General features: G+C 42.1%; 1 protein-coding gene across 1 annotated transcript in view; it reads right to left on the bottom strand.

The window, feature by feature from the left end:
- Positions 1-494: 494 nt before the first annotated feature.
- The window catches only part of SELP (selectin P), a 169,510-nt gene continuing 155,202 nt past the window's right edge, over positions 495-14,802 (bottom strand). Inside the window, exons 37-40 of the mRNA XM_033962306.1 lie at positions 10,033-10,155; positions 8,647-8,677; positions 7,045-7,100; positions 495-1,968 (exon numbers count right to left, since the gene is read on the bottom strand). Coding sequence (XP_033818197.1) covers positions 7,046-7,100; positions 8,647-8,677; positions 10,033-10,155 — 209 coding nt within the window. The 3' untranslated portion in view covers positions 495-1,968; position 7,045. The remainder of the gene's footprint in view (positions 1,969-7,044; positions 7,101-8,646; positions 8,678-10,032; positions 10,156-14,802) is intronic.

The following is a 14,802-nucleotide window of genomic DNA, read 5'->3' on the forward strand; positions in this document are numbered from 1 at the left end:
CTTACAAATAGCCTCCTAATATTCAATGCCAGTACCTGGATATAGCCCAGCACTGAATACCGGGGGGCTAATTTAGCCGGCAACGGTAAGCATATAAAAAAAATGCTGACCATTGCCAGCTGAATATCAGGGGAGGGGGTTAAATTGTAAGTGTTCAGTGGACAGGGAAATATCTACTATTTGCGATCTACAGTATATATAACATCTCTACAAATTTGTAAGTGTTCTTCTGAGGCCTTAACAATCCTGTACTAAAGGAAACCTATTTCTATGATGTCTTGTTTTACAGACATCCAAAGCTGAAATAGCAGCAGTGGAAACCAGCAGAGCAAATCAAGGCATCTATAGAAAAATATTCCTGTGCCTAGGGAGGGACACATGCTGATTCTCGAGTAATAAATATTTCCATATCTTTTCCAAGTTGCGGCTCTTATCCAGCTCACAGATCAGCACTCTGTTGCTGCCACCAGGAAATTACATGAAACAGCTTCACATCCTTATATCAACACTGTAGTCCTTTTATTTTCGTCCATTTTAGTTTAGAAAGAAACATCGTCATTTTCAAACGTGTTCAGAAAACACTAATTAACAAGTTCTGGGGTTTTTTTGACAGGCTCAGGGGCTTATTTTCGAAGCACTTAGACACCCAAAGTATTGTAGTTTACTCCGCTACTTTTGTGTGTCTAAAGTGCTTTGAAAATGAGCCCCTCAGCATCGTTAAAAACCGACCAACTAAGCTTAAGATTTCACATTGCTTTCATTGTATGCTAATAGATCTCATGCATATTCATTGGGGAAATCCTGATAACCCTCGAGGACCAACTTTGACACCTGTGCTTTAGGGCAAAGACCAACCCAAAGAGAGGAGCCTCCAAAGAGTAGACAGCCCTGAAGAAGCAGTTAAGAAATCAGAGATGGATATTTTTGTGTGTACTGCTTCTGCCTTTACCATTGCTGTTGGGAAAGTATGTCCCTTTCTCCTTAAATACCGTACTCTAATTTTAAGTAAGCAGTGAGTGGATTAATAGTGCCTACGACCCCCTAGCCCTGACCTACCAACAAAATGATGACATTTCACTAAAGTAATCTGCTCACATGGGTGAGTGAGGGTTACGTTCGGCACAAACACAGGTTTGGCTGGCTCAAGAACCCTCTTCCCTGGGGCTCTCTGACATTGGCAGGGACCTTCTTCTTCACCAGCAGCATTACGCAAGGAAGCGGCTGGAACAAAGCAAAAGAGACTCTGGTTCCTGTGCGCCTGTTCACCTTCAGCTTCCACCGTAACTCGAGGAGAAGAGAGGGACGTCGGTGTATAGAACAAAAAGAAAAAGCAGCAGAAAACGACGGGGTGAGGAAAAAGAAAGATGAAAAAAAAAAAAAAAAAGACAGAATAGAGAGGAACTTTGAGTCAAGAGATGAAGGGGTAGAAAGAATCTGATTATGAGGAAGGTCAAGATGGCCTTTGAGGGATCAGAGAACCGATCCAAGCAAAATGAGACCTTAAAAGGAGTGGATTATGGAAATAAAATAGAGAGGAAAGGAACAATTGAGAAGCTGAAACTTTTAGACAGATGGATAGGAAGGGGGAGGCAGAGACTGAGAAGGAAGAATGACAGAGAGAGAAAGTGTTGAAGAGATGGCAAAGACATGCGGACACCTTTGAGAACCCTAAACATATCCAGAGTCTCCTGGTGCAAAACAGTAATCTTATGTTACAAACTAAAATAATACGCCAGTAAAAAAAACATTTGTGTCACATCTTCTAGGTGTTCCTTGGACGGAGAAAATTAGAAGGGAGCTTTTTTTTCAGATTTCTCTGGCTATCTCAGCGTTGTATGTCTCGTAGAGAGGCAGCATCCCATGTCTGTGACGGAGCGGCGGAGAATGGGACTCCAGGATTGCAGAGCTCAGTGGGGCAGCCAGCAGTCCATAAGGAGATACCGCTGAGCCTTATGGCCGATTTTCTTCCTGTTTTACATAGACAAAGAAACAAAACCCTTTTGTTGCATAAAACGGTATTTACGCATTTTGAATTAAATTACACTTGGCTATACTATCCAGGCAATGACGTGTTCTGTCTGATCGCTCACAAAATAAGGAGGGCTGGGCCTAGTCAGTAATCAGACAGGAGCCCTACAACATCCGGAAGGAGTCAGTAAATGGGGTTAAGAGGCTTACTGTGAACAAGACATTGGGATCGGTGACACATACTTGAAATAAAAAGAATAAATAACACACACGATGTTGGGGCACTCTTCCCCCAGTGTTCCAGCATGACAGTAGATGGCACATTTTTTTCTGACATAGTACTAAACCAGTGGTCTCCAACTCCAACCCTTTGCAGGGCCACATTTTGGATTTGTCGGTACTTGGAGGGCCTCAGAAAAAAATAATTAATGTCTTCTTAAAGAAATGACAATTTTGCATGAGGTAAAACTCTTTCTAGTTTATAAATCTTTCCTTTTGGCTAAGTCTTAATAATAATATTGTCATTTATAGCTAAAGAGACATATGATCAAGAAACTGTTTTATTTTACTTTTGTGATTATGATAAACATACCGAAGGCCTTAAAATAGTACCTGGCGGACTGTATGTGGCCCTCGGGCCGCAAGTTTGAGACCACAGAGTAAAGGGGAAGGGTTGGAGGGTAGAGGGGAGAACAGGACAATCAAGCCACTATGACATCACTGATGAGACTGGCTCTTATTGGTGGAATGAGGCATTATGACATCACAAGCTCGGCTCTGCTTTCCAAAGACAAACAGGATGTCATGGTTACAGTTAAGCCAGTGGTCTCCAACTCCAACCCTTTGCAGGGCCACATTTTGGATTTGTCGGTACTTGGAGGGCCTCAGAAAAAAATAGTTAATGTCTTCTTAAAGAAATGACAATTTTGCATGAGGTAAAATTCTTTCTAGTTTATAAATCTTTCCTTTTGGCTAAGTCTTAATAATAATATTGTCATTTATAGCTAAAGAGAAATATGATCAAGAAACTGTTTTATTTTACTTTTGTGATTATGATAAACATACTGAAGGCCTCAAAATAGTACCTGGTGGACCACGAGTTTGAAACCCATGATCAGCACAGTATCACTTAAATTTTGAGCGTAGTCCCGTACCCCCACCCCAAAGCTTAATCCTGAACCCTGCAAATGCCTATTTTTTAACTGATGTTTAGTCGGATATTTTTTGACTGCTACGGTCACTATTTTTTTTTTTAATGCTAACCATGTGGCTGAATATTGACCTGATAGATTTTAAGAATTTAGAGGTACTATTCATATTTGACTGACATATTTGGGGGACCATATAGCCAAAGATTTTGTTAAACAGTCCTATTTAATTTTTGATTGATTTAAAAAAAAAAAAAAAAAATGCACAGTCTGCTCTATCCAGAATCTGTACAAACCTTCAAATAAAATAATCTGAAATAACAAAATAACCCCCCATTTACAAAGCTGCAGTTGAAGGTTTTAACACAGGCCGACAATGTAAAAGCCCATAGGAACTTGAATGAGCATCAGACCTTTTATCTCACCAGCCTGCGCTCCCGTGGCTTTGTAATAGGGAATGTAAGATATACCCCCTCTTCTACGAAACCGCGCTAGCAGTTTCTGGCGCGGGGAGCTGCGCTGAATGTCCTGCGCTGCTCCCGATGCTCACTGAGTTCCTATCAGCGTGGGACATTCAGCTCTCTGTGCTAAAAACCGCTAGTGCGGTTTCGTAGAAGAGGGGATAGTCAAAGAAAATAACTATCAAACTAGCACAAAAGCATGCCTCTAGCCAAATGCGGCCATTAGGTCTCACCATATTTTTATTTGATTCACTAGTGTTTAAGCCCGTTACATTAACGGGTGCTAGAATATATGTCTGTCTTTCTTTCTGTGTCTCTCCCTGCCCCTGTCTCTTCCTTTTTTTCTGTCTCCCTCCCGCTGTCTATCTTTCTTTCTATCTCTCTCCCTCCCACTGTCTGTCTTTCTTTCTGTCTCTCTCTCTGGCCCCCTGTCTGTCTTTCTTTCTTTCTATCTCTCTCCCTGCCCGCTGTCTTTCTGTGTGTCTGTCTTTTGTTCTTGTGCACTGCCTGCCTGTCTTTCTGTCTCTCTCCATGGCCCCCTTCTGTCTCCCCCCCAAAGCAAACCAAGATTGATCCCTGGCCCCCTTTCCCTCTCCCCCCCCCCACTTCCCTGTGCAGCAGCAGCAGCATTCCCCCCTTCCCTGTGCAACCCACCCCTTGCTTGCTCCCCCTGTCCTGCAGTAGCCCTTCTCCCTTCCTTTTACCTCCCCTCGTCCAGCAGCACCCATTCCATCTGGTTGGGCCTCCGCATGTGCGGATCACCGGACTTGATGGACCGAAGGACTGATCCGGAGATGGCAGTTCTTATGTTCTTATCCCCCTTGGATTTGTCGGCTAAAGTGACTTGCGCATGTCAGCTATAAACTAGAGCTTAGCATATAAGTTTCAAGTTTATTAGTGCTTGAAATGCTGCGCTCTTACAGAACATCAGTGTGGTTTACATAATAGAGTTAACAGTCATAGAGAAGTCAGAAAGAAGAGAATGTAGCTGAATAGCGGGAATAGATGAGGAAGGGGTAGAGTAGGACTACAATATTCGACAGGGAGCAAAAGAGATAGAAAAGGAGTAGATTGTGCAAGCAGGCTCCAGAGCAAGGCTAGGAGAGATCAACCTTGGAGAGATGGGCAGATTACTCAAAGGCATCTTGAAACAGGAACGTTTTAAGGGATGATTTGAGACGCTCTAGTGGAGTTCGTGTCTGAGCTGTGTGGGGAGGGCATTCCAGTGACTGACAAGATGGTGCTCCAAGTTGTCACGTGAGTAATCTGTCTCGAGGAAGGAAATGTTAAGCGGGTTTTGTTGGCATGAGCAAAGGGTGTGTAATGGAATATAAGGAATAAGGAGCTGATTTAGATAGGGAAGGGATTGTGACTGATGTGTTTTGCATACCGAGAGTAGGATCAGATAGTGGATTTCAGTAAATGTGTTACGTAGTCATAAATGCCAATTAGTGACACCTAGTACCCAATAAGAGCTAGTACGAGGGGCCGCTAAAAAGCTCTCGTCCCAAACAAGAAGAGAATGATGACACTTGCAAGCAGTGGCATAGTAGCGGGGGTGGTCTGCCTGGAAGCGGTCTTGGTAGGGGCTCCTGTCCTCTCCACTCCCCCCGTTCCTTCCCAACTCCCTCTTGCTAAGCGCGTGTGTCCCTTCCCTTCTCTCACCTCGTACCTGTTTAATTGTCCCTTCTCAAGCAGCGTTACAAACTTGCTGCCAGGCGTCAGTGCTGCCTCTCTCTGACTTCACTTCCGGCCTAGGAAGTGACATCAAAGGGATTGCCGAGGTGACACGGGCAGAAAGTTCACGATGTTGCTCCCGCCTGGAAAATTAAAAAGGTATGGGGGAAAGAAAGGGGGAACGTATGCGTGGCAGGGAGGGTTGGGAAGGAGCGGGGGTGGGGGGCATATAAGAGGGCTGAGGAGGGGTGCCATTCATCCTCGCTACGCCACTGCATACAAGTTATTCTACAAAACAAAAAGTGTCAAGAAAGATGTGAAATAACTTGTTTCATGGCTCCACATCATTCTCTTCTTGGATGGGCTGAGAACATTCCAGCGGCCCTTCGTATGTGCAACTTACATATGCTATCGGCACCCATCTCTAGGCATCGGCTTATAGAATTCAAGTTTCAAGTTTATTTAAAATATTTGATTTGATCGCAAAATCCAAATCCAATGCGATTTACATTTAGTTAAAAATTAGGTTAAAATAAAAAATAAAAAAACAAGACAAATTAGTACTAATTTTAATAAAATAGTATGTTTGAAAAAGGGAGGAGAAGAAAAAGAGGATTAAATACAATTCATAAACAAATAAAAAAGGATAGGCCATCAAAATGCATAACTGGCCCTGTAACATACAAAAAACTGATGTATGACCTGCATTGTCCAAAAGCAATACAATAGAACCCCCCTCCCAATAAATCATTGTAATAATTAAAATGTGGAATTTCATAAGCTCTAGATCACTGTTCAAAAGTTGTCCAAATCTAAATAATCCCACAACCACTCAAACAATCTAAACTAAAAATACACTGTCTTGGTGAGCTGTACTATAGAGCCATGAATTTAAAAGCTCTTATTGCAAAAATACGTTTTCTGTGATCCTACCCAACTGACATCTTTCTTGGCGGCCACTCGCCTGAAAGCAGAGAAAGTATAATCAAGTTTCAAGTTTAATAAGTATTTGATTAATCGCTTACTCAAATATCTAAGCGATGAACAACTCATTCAATTTACAGATAATACAGGGGTTATAAAAGACAGATGAACACTGAACAAAACATATTAAATTAACGACTAATAGAATAAACAGAAAAGGAAAACGAAGGGAAAGGCAGGGTAATGAAATATAATAATAATGATAGAAAGAAGGACGATTATGGTAAAAAAAAAAACAATAGGAGGGAAATAAAGAAGTAGCCTTATGAAAATAAGCAAAAATAGGCTGGATTCCTAAATATCATAAGCGTCTTTGAAAAGAAAGCTCTTAAGTTTACTTTTAAATTTATCTAAGTTCTTTTCTTCTCTGAGATAAATAGGGAGGGAGTTCCAAGTTTGAGGAGCTGTAACAGAGAAGATAAAGTGCCGTGAGGGCGTGACCAATAGATGTTGGTCAATAGATCTCAGTGATCTGATCGGGGTATAAGGGATCAATAACTTGTAGATGTCTAAACTTGGACATTTCCTTCAGTTGACCATGTTCCACATTTTCCTTTATTATCACTTATGTCTTTTCAAATAACTCGTTGAATCTAAATCTTGGATCTCATTATTACTGAGGACTTGAGTTGAAGTTAAGTTTGAATTTTAATTTGTAATTATGCTTAGGCTTGTTCATGTTATTATAATGTCCACTTGCTTATTTACTTAACTCAACTTTTCTGTACAAGTGGATGCTTGATAATATTTATATGAAAATCTGATAAATAAATAAAAAAAAATAAAAGCTCTTATTGCAAACATACCTTACAATGTTTCCTCATAAGCTCGATTTATGTAACGCTCTGGTGCAACTGGGTCCCTGGATGATAAAGAATAACACGACATCATTGCACATAATACAGTATACGACTGATGCTATTTACTATCTTGTCTCTTGTGACATTTTGAGTTAAGGTGTTGTAAATCAAAATTTAGACAAAAAGTAAACAGTACTTCAGAAAGTGATAGGAAAAATTAAGAGAAAAGGTGAATTAGAAGAGACACCAGCTCCCGAGAAAAATCTACAAGTATGCCATCGACCCACCATCCTGGCAAGATAGGCTGTACCCCATCCCCACAGGCAATCTTACCTATCAAATGCTTGCAAAAATAAGTATCTTTTAAGGGGTAACATATTCCATACGGAGGGGATAATGAAGAAGAATGTGCAAGAGACAAAAGGAGAATCGATAATGGAATTGACTATGCAATTAGAAATCTGGGGAATAACTAGCAAGAAATGTGGTGAGTTTGGGGGCAAAGCTGAAATCTTACTTTGAATTCAGAACTAAACGGGGATCCAGTGATATTGCAAAAACAGTGGGATTACATGCTCAAATTTCTGCATGTGGCCCATGACTATTTTGTATGTTATCAACTTGAATATTTGTGTCCCGAATGTAGAACTCTATATTAAACCCTTGCTTGGGTTTTTAAGAAAGCCTCAGCCCCACCATTCCACCGCTATAATGAATGTTGGCAACGGAAGAATTATGTGGTTCTCATCACCGGCTTCCAATTTGTTTGTTTTATGTTTAAATGTTGTTTAATATTATTCTTAAGTTCTAATAAAACTCTATTATAACCATTATGTATTATTTAAGCCACTTATCTTATGCTAATATGACTTGGGAGAGACGACCCGACATGTTTCGCACTCCCGTGCTTTATCAAGGGTCTCCCAAGAGTGTCACTGTCATCTGACTCTGCATAGATCTTTCTCTTCCAAATACTATGCAGAGCCACCTCTGTGCAGCTCTACTAGGCTTTCCTATGCCAGGCTGCCAGATGCTGATATTCTGGAGACAGATATGTAAAGTTGTTATTATGATTTTTAAGGGGGGGGGGGGGTCAATGATCACTGGGGCAGTGTGTGGGGGTCTGTACTTTGTGCCTGCTTTGCTTATCTAGTCACTTTGGATACCTTCTTGTGACTTAGACCTTGGTTTAGATGGCCTAAGTCACAACGTCCAGGTTCCGTCGAGGCAGTGTTGCAAAACTTTCGGTTATACATGCAGTACGACTAAGTCTAGGACGGCCCACGTCCCGCCCAAATCCCGCCCTCGACACTCCTCCTGACACGCCCCTTTTAGCTCTGGTCGTTCAGCAGCACTGGGAAGGCCTAGGTCATTTTTAAATATGTCTAAAACCCGGTTCGATTATCGGCACTTGGACGATCTGTCTCACTGATCGTCTAAGTGCCGATTTAGGCCGGTTTTTAGACGTATTTCCGTTTCGATTATGAGCCCCTTAGCATTCACTGTATGGGACACCGATAGATTAGTTAAAAATGTGGACAATCTGGACATGCCTTTTCTTTCATCAGCATTGCTAAGTTCCCTAAAGAATCCTCCTCTTTACTATACCTTGGTGAATTCAGGAGCTTCTTGGTTCCTTCTTGACATTCCGATAGTGCATTGTACCAACAATGAAAACAGGAAATAGAATTTATTTTTAAAAAAGTGAATTGTAGAAAATCAAAAGCTTGATCAAAATGCAGCACTTGGGGTCCAGATGCTGAAAACCTAACACGGCGCTAGGAGCAATTCGTGCCAGAATTGCGCCCATGTTAATGTGCACCGCATGTACAAAACCTTCCAGCGTGCTTGCTAATTTGTGCGCTGAAGATCGGCGCAAATTGTACTTAAATGCATTGAAATGGATTCAAATTAGGGGGGGGACTGCGTAAGTATTCACTCCCATGGTCAGAAGACAGCGCAGAAACTAATGTTAGCCTTAACGCTGAAAACCAAAACGCCAAGTTGGGGATGGCATTCGGGTTTTGAAGGCAGGATTTCTTCTGCATTTTCCACGTTCAATTGAAGGTTTTTGCCTTCACTCGCCGGCACTCTGACTGCTCTCTCCTTCGCGGTTGGAAAATACCGCGAATGACTGGGACCGTGAATCGTCAACCGCAAATGACCGGGGGAGCACTGTATATATAATATGTGCAAATTGTAATACACCCATGCTTAGCCCAAACTCTACCTAGGGTAGGTGAATTCCTATTTTGTAAACTAAATGCTATGGCATTAAGAGAATACCAGTTTCTTATAGAATTATCTCCTTTATATCTCTACGAAAAAAAAGTTTCATCTGGCCCTCAATATGTTGATCTTTCATAAAATGCCTAGATTTTCCAACCTCAGCAATAATCAGAATCAATCAAACAGATTCTGGTTCAGCTGGGGCTAAAACAAGAAGAAACTGCAGACAGACGTACAATGATGCAGGCTAAATTTATTGCATCATACCAATGAGTGCGGTTAATATGATCACCTTAAAACAAACCATGGGACCCGACACGGTCTGTGTTTTGGTTAACACGCCTTCAACAGGGGTCCCAATTTGATATGGTATCAGTCAGAACCGCAAACAAAAAACATTAGCGGGAGTTTATGCATAGGCCGCTCTTTGTCGATTGTTTGGTGCACAGGCTAATATTTTTTGTTTGCGGTTCTGACTGATACCTTATCAAATTGGGACCCCTGATGAAGGCGTGTTAGCCAAAACACAGACCGTGTCGGGTCCCTTGGTTTGTTTTAAGGTGGTAACGCTAACCGCACTCGTTGGTTTGATACGTACGTCTGTCTGCAGCTTCTTCTTGTTTTGCTTTCGTATTTCTTACTGCTGTTTGTTCAGCTGGGGTTAAAACTGACTCACCATTCAGACAGAAATTAGGGACTAACTGAACCCACCCAAGCCAGAATTAGACCTTGTCCATAAGTTACTATGATAAATAGATGTTTTACCTTTCTGTCTCAAGCGCTTTACAATGAAAGCTATAAGCGCACTGCTCACGATGGCCGTAACTAGTGCAAGTGTCACACCTCCTGTGTAATACAGTACTTGCTTGTTGAAAGATGAACCTACAGCTGATATGAATGCAAAACGATAAATTAAGAGACATCCTTTAATCAGTATTTGAAGGTAGCCCTCCAAGGGCGCATTAAAGTACTGTGGGTACTATCACAACATTGTGTGCACATAACATAATTAGTTAATTGGCAGTTAATTGGAGATGCGGTCAATAATTGCTGTTAAGCAATAATTCCCAATGATTAGCTATTACACACATAGCTGACACTCCCCTATTCTGCAAACGGAGCGTCTAACTTCTCTTGCATGCAGCTGCTGAGGGGTCATTAGCATGGGTATTCCAAGTAACCTTGCATGCACTTTATAGAATACTTGATTTTATATTGTGACAGGCAAGACCCTTCCGTGCCCACAAACCCTGCTGCTAACCATACCTGTGCTAAACCAGTAGCCATTCCTAGGGAAAGAAATAGGACTTTAAAATCTGGCAAGCAGACTGCAGGCACAGCAGAAAGGCAGGGGATAGTTTCTACTTTATTACCCTATTATCATTCCTTCCCTAAAACTACTGGTAAAGCTCACTTAAATGCTCCAGCAGTATTTTCTGACAAACAAAGGTTTAAAGGGAGGGGAGGTTCCAGCAGAGCCGACGTGCACCAGGAAGTGCAGAAGCCGAGGAGAATAAATCTCTTACAGCTGGGAGCAGGGGGAAGGAGCAGTCATCCCAAGCACAGACGCAAAGGAACAGCCCAGGCACAAGAAGTGCTGAGGAAATTTGGGCACCAATTCCTCTTCCCCATTGTAGAACTCTGTTAGAGGGACACAGCCAAATAAGGTGCCAGGTTCCCAGAGAGAGGCTTCCCTGGAAAGGGGATGGTTCTGAGGAAAGTTTTGCAGAAGCTGACAGTGAAACACAGTTTCACCCACAGATAGGGGGTAGGAAGCCAGTATACTGAGGGGAGAGTCACATGGAAACAGAGGAACAAGGCTATGATTAAAATGACCAAGAATATGCTATGGATTGCAGTTTTGAACCTGAGCAAAGTATGCCTGAGAACTGTATGTTTGAATGAAGTAGTAACTGTTTAAGATTTGAATAAGATGATCCTGTTAATTAAGCAATGAGAATTTCAGTTTGTGTGAATGTTTGAATGAAAGTGTGTCAAGTTTTGGAGGCAGCATGCATGAGAATCCCAGCACAGCTGAAGTTAGGTGCCGTGTTTAAAAGCTGGGAGAATAGAAGGTGCTTTAAGAGCCCAAAGTTTGTCCTTGCCTTAAATTAATGAACATTTGGGAACAACGGGTGGGAACAGAATCATATGATCTTTATAAGGGTGGTTAGAGTTCCCCACATACTGGCCTTTGCTAGAGAGAGTCAGGGCAGTATTGTAAAGCTTATTAAGAGATTAAGGCAAATAGTTGTGTAGAGATGTGACCAGTGCTCTACAGTTGCTACAAGAGCACTGGGAAGAAATGTGAAGACAGGAGTGCTGCCTAGTGTTATTTGCTGGCAAAGAAGAGTGAACCTAAGTCCCTGATGAAGAGAGCTGCCTGAACTGTGACAAAGCAGCAGCCTATGGGGTGGAACTGATTGGTACACGGTTTTTATTTTCCTTTTTCTTGTTTTGCTGAGAAACAAAACCCTGTACTTTTGGAATATTGAGGTCCTGCCATAATTTGTTAATGGGAATAGCCAGGTGAATGGTAAAAAGATATATTTTTGTGCCAGTTTACTTTTGTGGGAAAAGTGTGAAAGAAAATAAACCTTGTTGTTATAAAAAGTGGAAAAGACTCAGAGACTGCTTATGTTGAAAGTCTGCTTATCCCCATTAGCACTCTGTGAAGAGCTGGGCAGTGCCCTTGTGGCAAGGGAACAGACTTTACCCTGCTGGTGGGTCTGGACCCTGCCACGATATATATGCCACCTTCTAAACCAGCCATGGACACAACATAAGTGATCATGCTTAAAATTGGGTGCGTTACTGTGGACTTATACCAGTATTCTGTAACAAATTTGGTGCACACATGTGCCATTATAGAATATAAGCTTAGAACCCTGCTTCAGAAGTGATGGTATTAATAAAGAAGGTTCAAAATATTGTGTGATCGTGGCACATTGTTAAAACAAGTTTGCGTGTTGGGAAGATTGAAGAAGATGTGACAGCGTTGGATGTCAAGTCGTCTTTTGTCAGTTAAGTCCTTGACGTGCCTCCGGATGACTTTGCTCTTTTCTAAACCTGAGCTGTTCTGTGATGGAATTTTTTTGCCAGTGAAAGTATCAAAAGCAGTTTTGATTTGTACCTTTTGATTCTATACTGCTACATTAGTCTGAGGCTTCTCACCCTCTTTTTGGGTGCATGCTGGGTTTGAAGAGGGGGGTACCTCAGTGCCACGATCACACATTATATGAACATATAGACATTCAAATACTTGAAGGGTATTAACGTAGAACAAAATATTTTCCAGAGAAAGGAAAATGGTAAAACCAGAGGACATAATTTGAGGTTGAGGGGTGGTAGATTCAGGGGCAATGTTAGGAAATTCTACTTTACGGAGAGGGTAGTGGATGCCTGGAATGCGCTCCCGAGAGAGATGGTGGAGAGTAAAACTGTGACTGAGTTCAAAGAAGTGTGGGATGAACACAAAGGATCTAGAATCAGAAAATAAGATTAAATATTGAACTAGGCCAGTACTGGGCAGACTTGCACGGTCTGTGTCTGTGTATGGCCATTTGGTGGAGGATGGGCTGAGGAGGGCTTCAATGGCTGGGAGGGTGTAGATGGTCTAGAGTAAGTCTTAACAGAGATTTCGGCAGTTGGAACCCAAGCACAGTACCGGGTAAAGCTTTGGATTTTTGCCCAGAAAAAAAAAAAAATAAATAAAAAATTTAAATTGAATCAGGTTGGGCAGAGTGGATGGACCATTCGGGTCTTTATCTGCCGTCATCTACTATGTTACTATATAATCTATTAATAAAAAGCAAATATATTTCCCTGATTGGGGGGGGGGGGAGTTTGAATTTAACACTGCATGGAACATTCAAGAAGTGTCACAAAATGAGTTAGAACAAGTTTCCTTTCTGAGGTTTACAAATACCATGAATAGAGAAAGGTGTGGAGAGAGGGATTAGAGAAATACTTCAAGAGGATTGTGGATGAATAGTAGATAATTAACATAAAGAATCACAAATTCAATCTCTTGCGCCCACTGTTTTGGAGTCCAATAAATGACCATATTTCAAATCCCATTTCATTTTTTTGTATGTGTTTTGGAAGTTACCTTGAAGAATTAGCACAGAGACTGGGTGAAGTGCTGTGCCACGTGTGTGTTGACTATGGGATCGAAAGGGGAATTAGTGATCCATTTGTCCTCATAGTCAGAAATCTGTAAAAACAGACTATGATTCAACAAAAAAAAAAAAATCACATAGGTGAGCCAAATCAAACAAAAATTCAGTTGAGATATGGTGCGGTCTTGGCCGTTGATCCCAAAATTTCTTTATGACATTCGAAAGCATCATGCTGTGGAATTTAAATATATAATGATTTGATGTCGAAAGTGACCATCAAAAATTGATCAACGGTAGCAAAATCAACATCTGTCAACATGCTCAAAAATATGAAGCATCCTTAATGTAAGAAGGTGAGAGGATTGTAAATGGTTTCAAAAAAAATATCCACAAAGTTGCCAAATAGAACCCCAACCCGAGGTAGGCATATTTAATAAGAATCCTGAACTTTAGGTAGTAGGAATGGTTGACGTGTAAATTCATCGAGCTTTTGACAATATTTTAAGCGAATTAAATTGCTTTGTAATTGCAATATAATTTGAATGCATTTTGCAAATGTACTGTCCATGAACTACTGTGAATGTTTTAATTGTTAACCGCTTAGTTATAGGCGGTTTAAAATTTTTAGAAATAAATAACCGGCGAGTCACAACAAATCCATGCTGGTAACTTAGCTCTGGTGCAATGCTTCTTCTTAGCTGGGCAGGAATCCTCCAATTGCACTGCTGCGGTGGAGGTGGTGCTTCAATATTATGTTTCAATCACTAGGGTAGGCAGGTCCTTTGGAGTCCTGCAGAACTTTTGCCCATCCCTTACTATTGAAAATGTAATATTGAAACAGCACTCCTAGTGGCAGGAATTAGAGAATGACACGGGAAAAAAATCTGTCCCCGTCACCGCCCCGTCACCGGCCCACCATCCTCTGCACCGCCCCGTCACCGCCGATCCCTTCACCGCCCCGTCACCGTCACCGCCATCCCTTTCACCGCCCCGTCACCGCCACTGCCATCCCATTCACCGCCCCGTCACCGTCCCCGCTGCATCCATATAAGCCTTTTTCCTTTCACTCCCTCCTTCCAATTTGAGCCGGGAACACTAGCGATCGCACGGTCCCCGCGGCCACTACCTGCCTGCCCGGTCGATCCTGGTGTTTGGCCGGCTCTCTCCCTTCTCCTCACCTTGGTTTGTGGGTTTTCTTTTTCGGCAACCTGCGCGCTTTCCCAGGGAGCCGCACACGCGCGGCTGCTCAGTGTTCGATCTTCTGCTCTGCTGCAACTTCCTGTTTCCGGTTGCGTCAGAGCAGAAGATCGAGGCTGAGCAGCGGCGGGTGTGCGCGGCTCTCTGGTAGCGTGCGGGTCGCCGAGGAGGAGGATCTGCGGACTGGGGTGAGGAGAGGGGAGAGAGCTGGCTGGAC

This window comes from Geotrypetes seraphini, chromosome 10, assembly GCF_902459505.1.
Source record: "Geotrypetes seraphini chromosome 10, aGeoSer1.1, whole genome shotgun sequence".
Classification (NCBI taxonomy): Eukaryota; Metazoa; Chordata; class Amphibia; order Gymnophiona; family Dermophiidae; genus Geotrypetes; species Geotrypetes seraphini.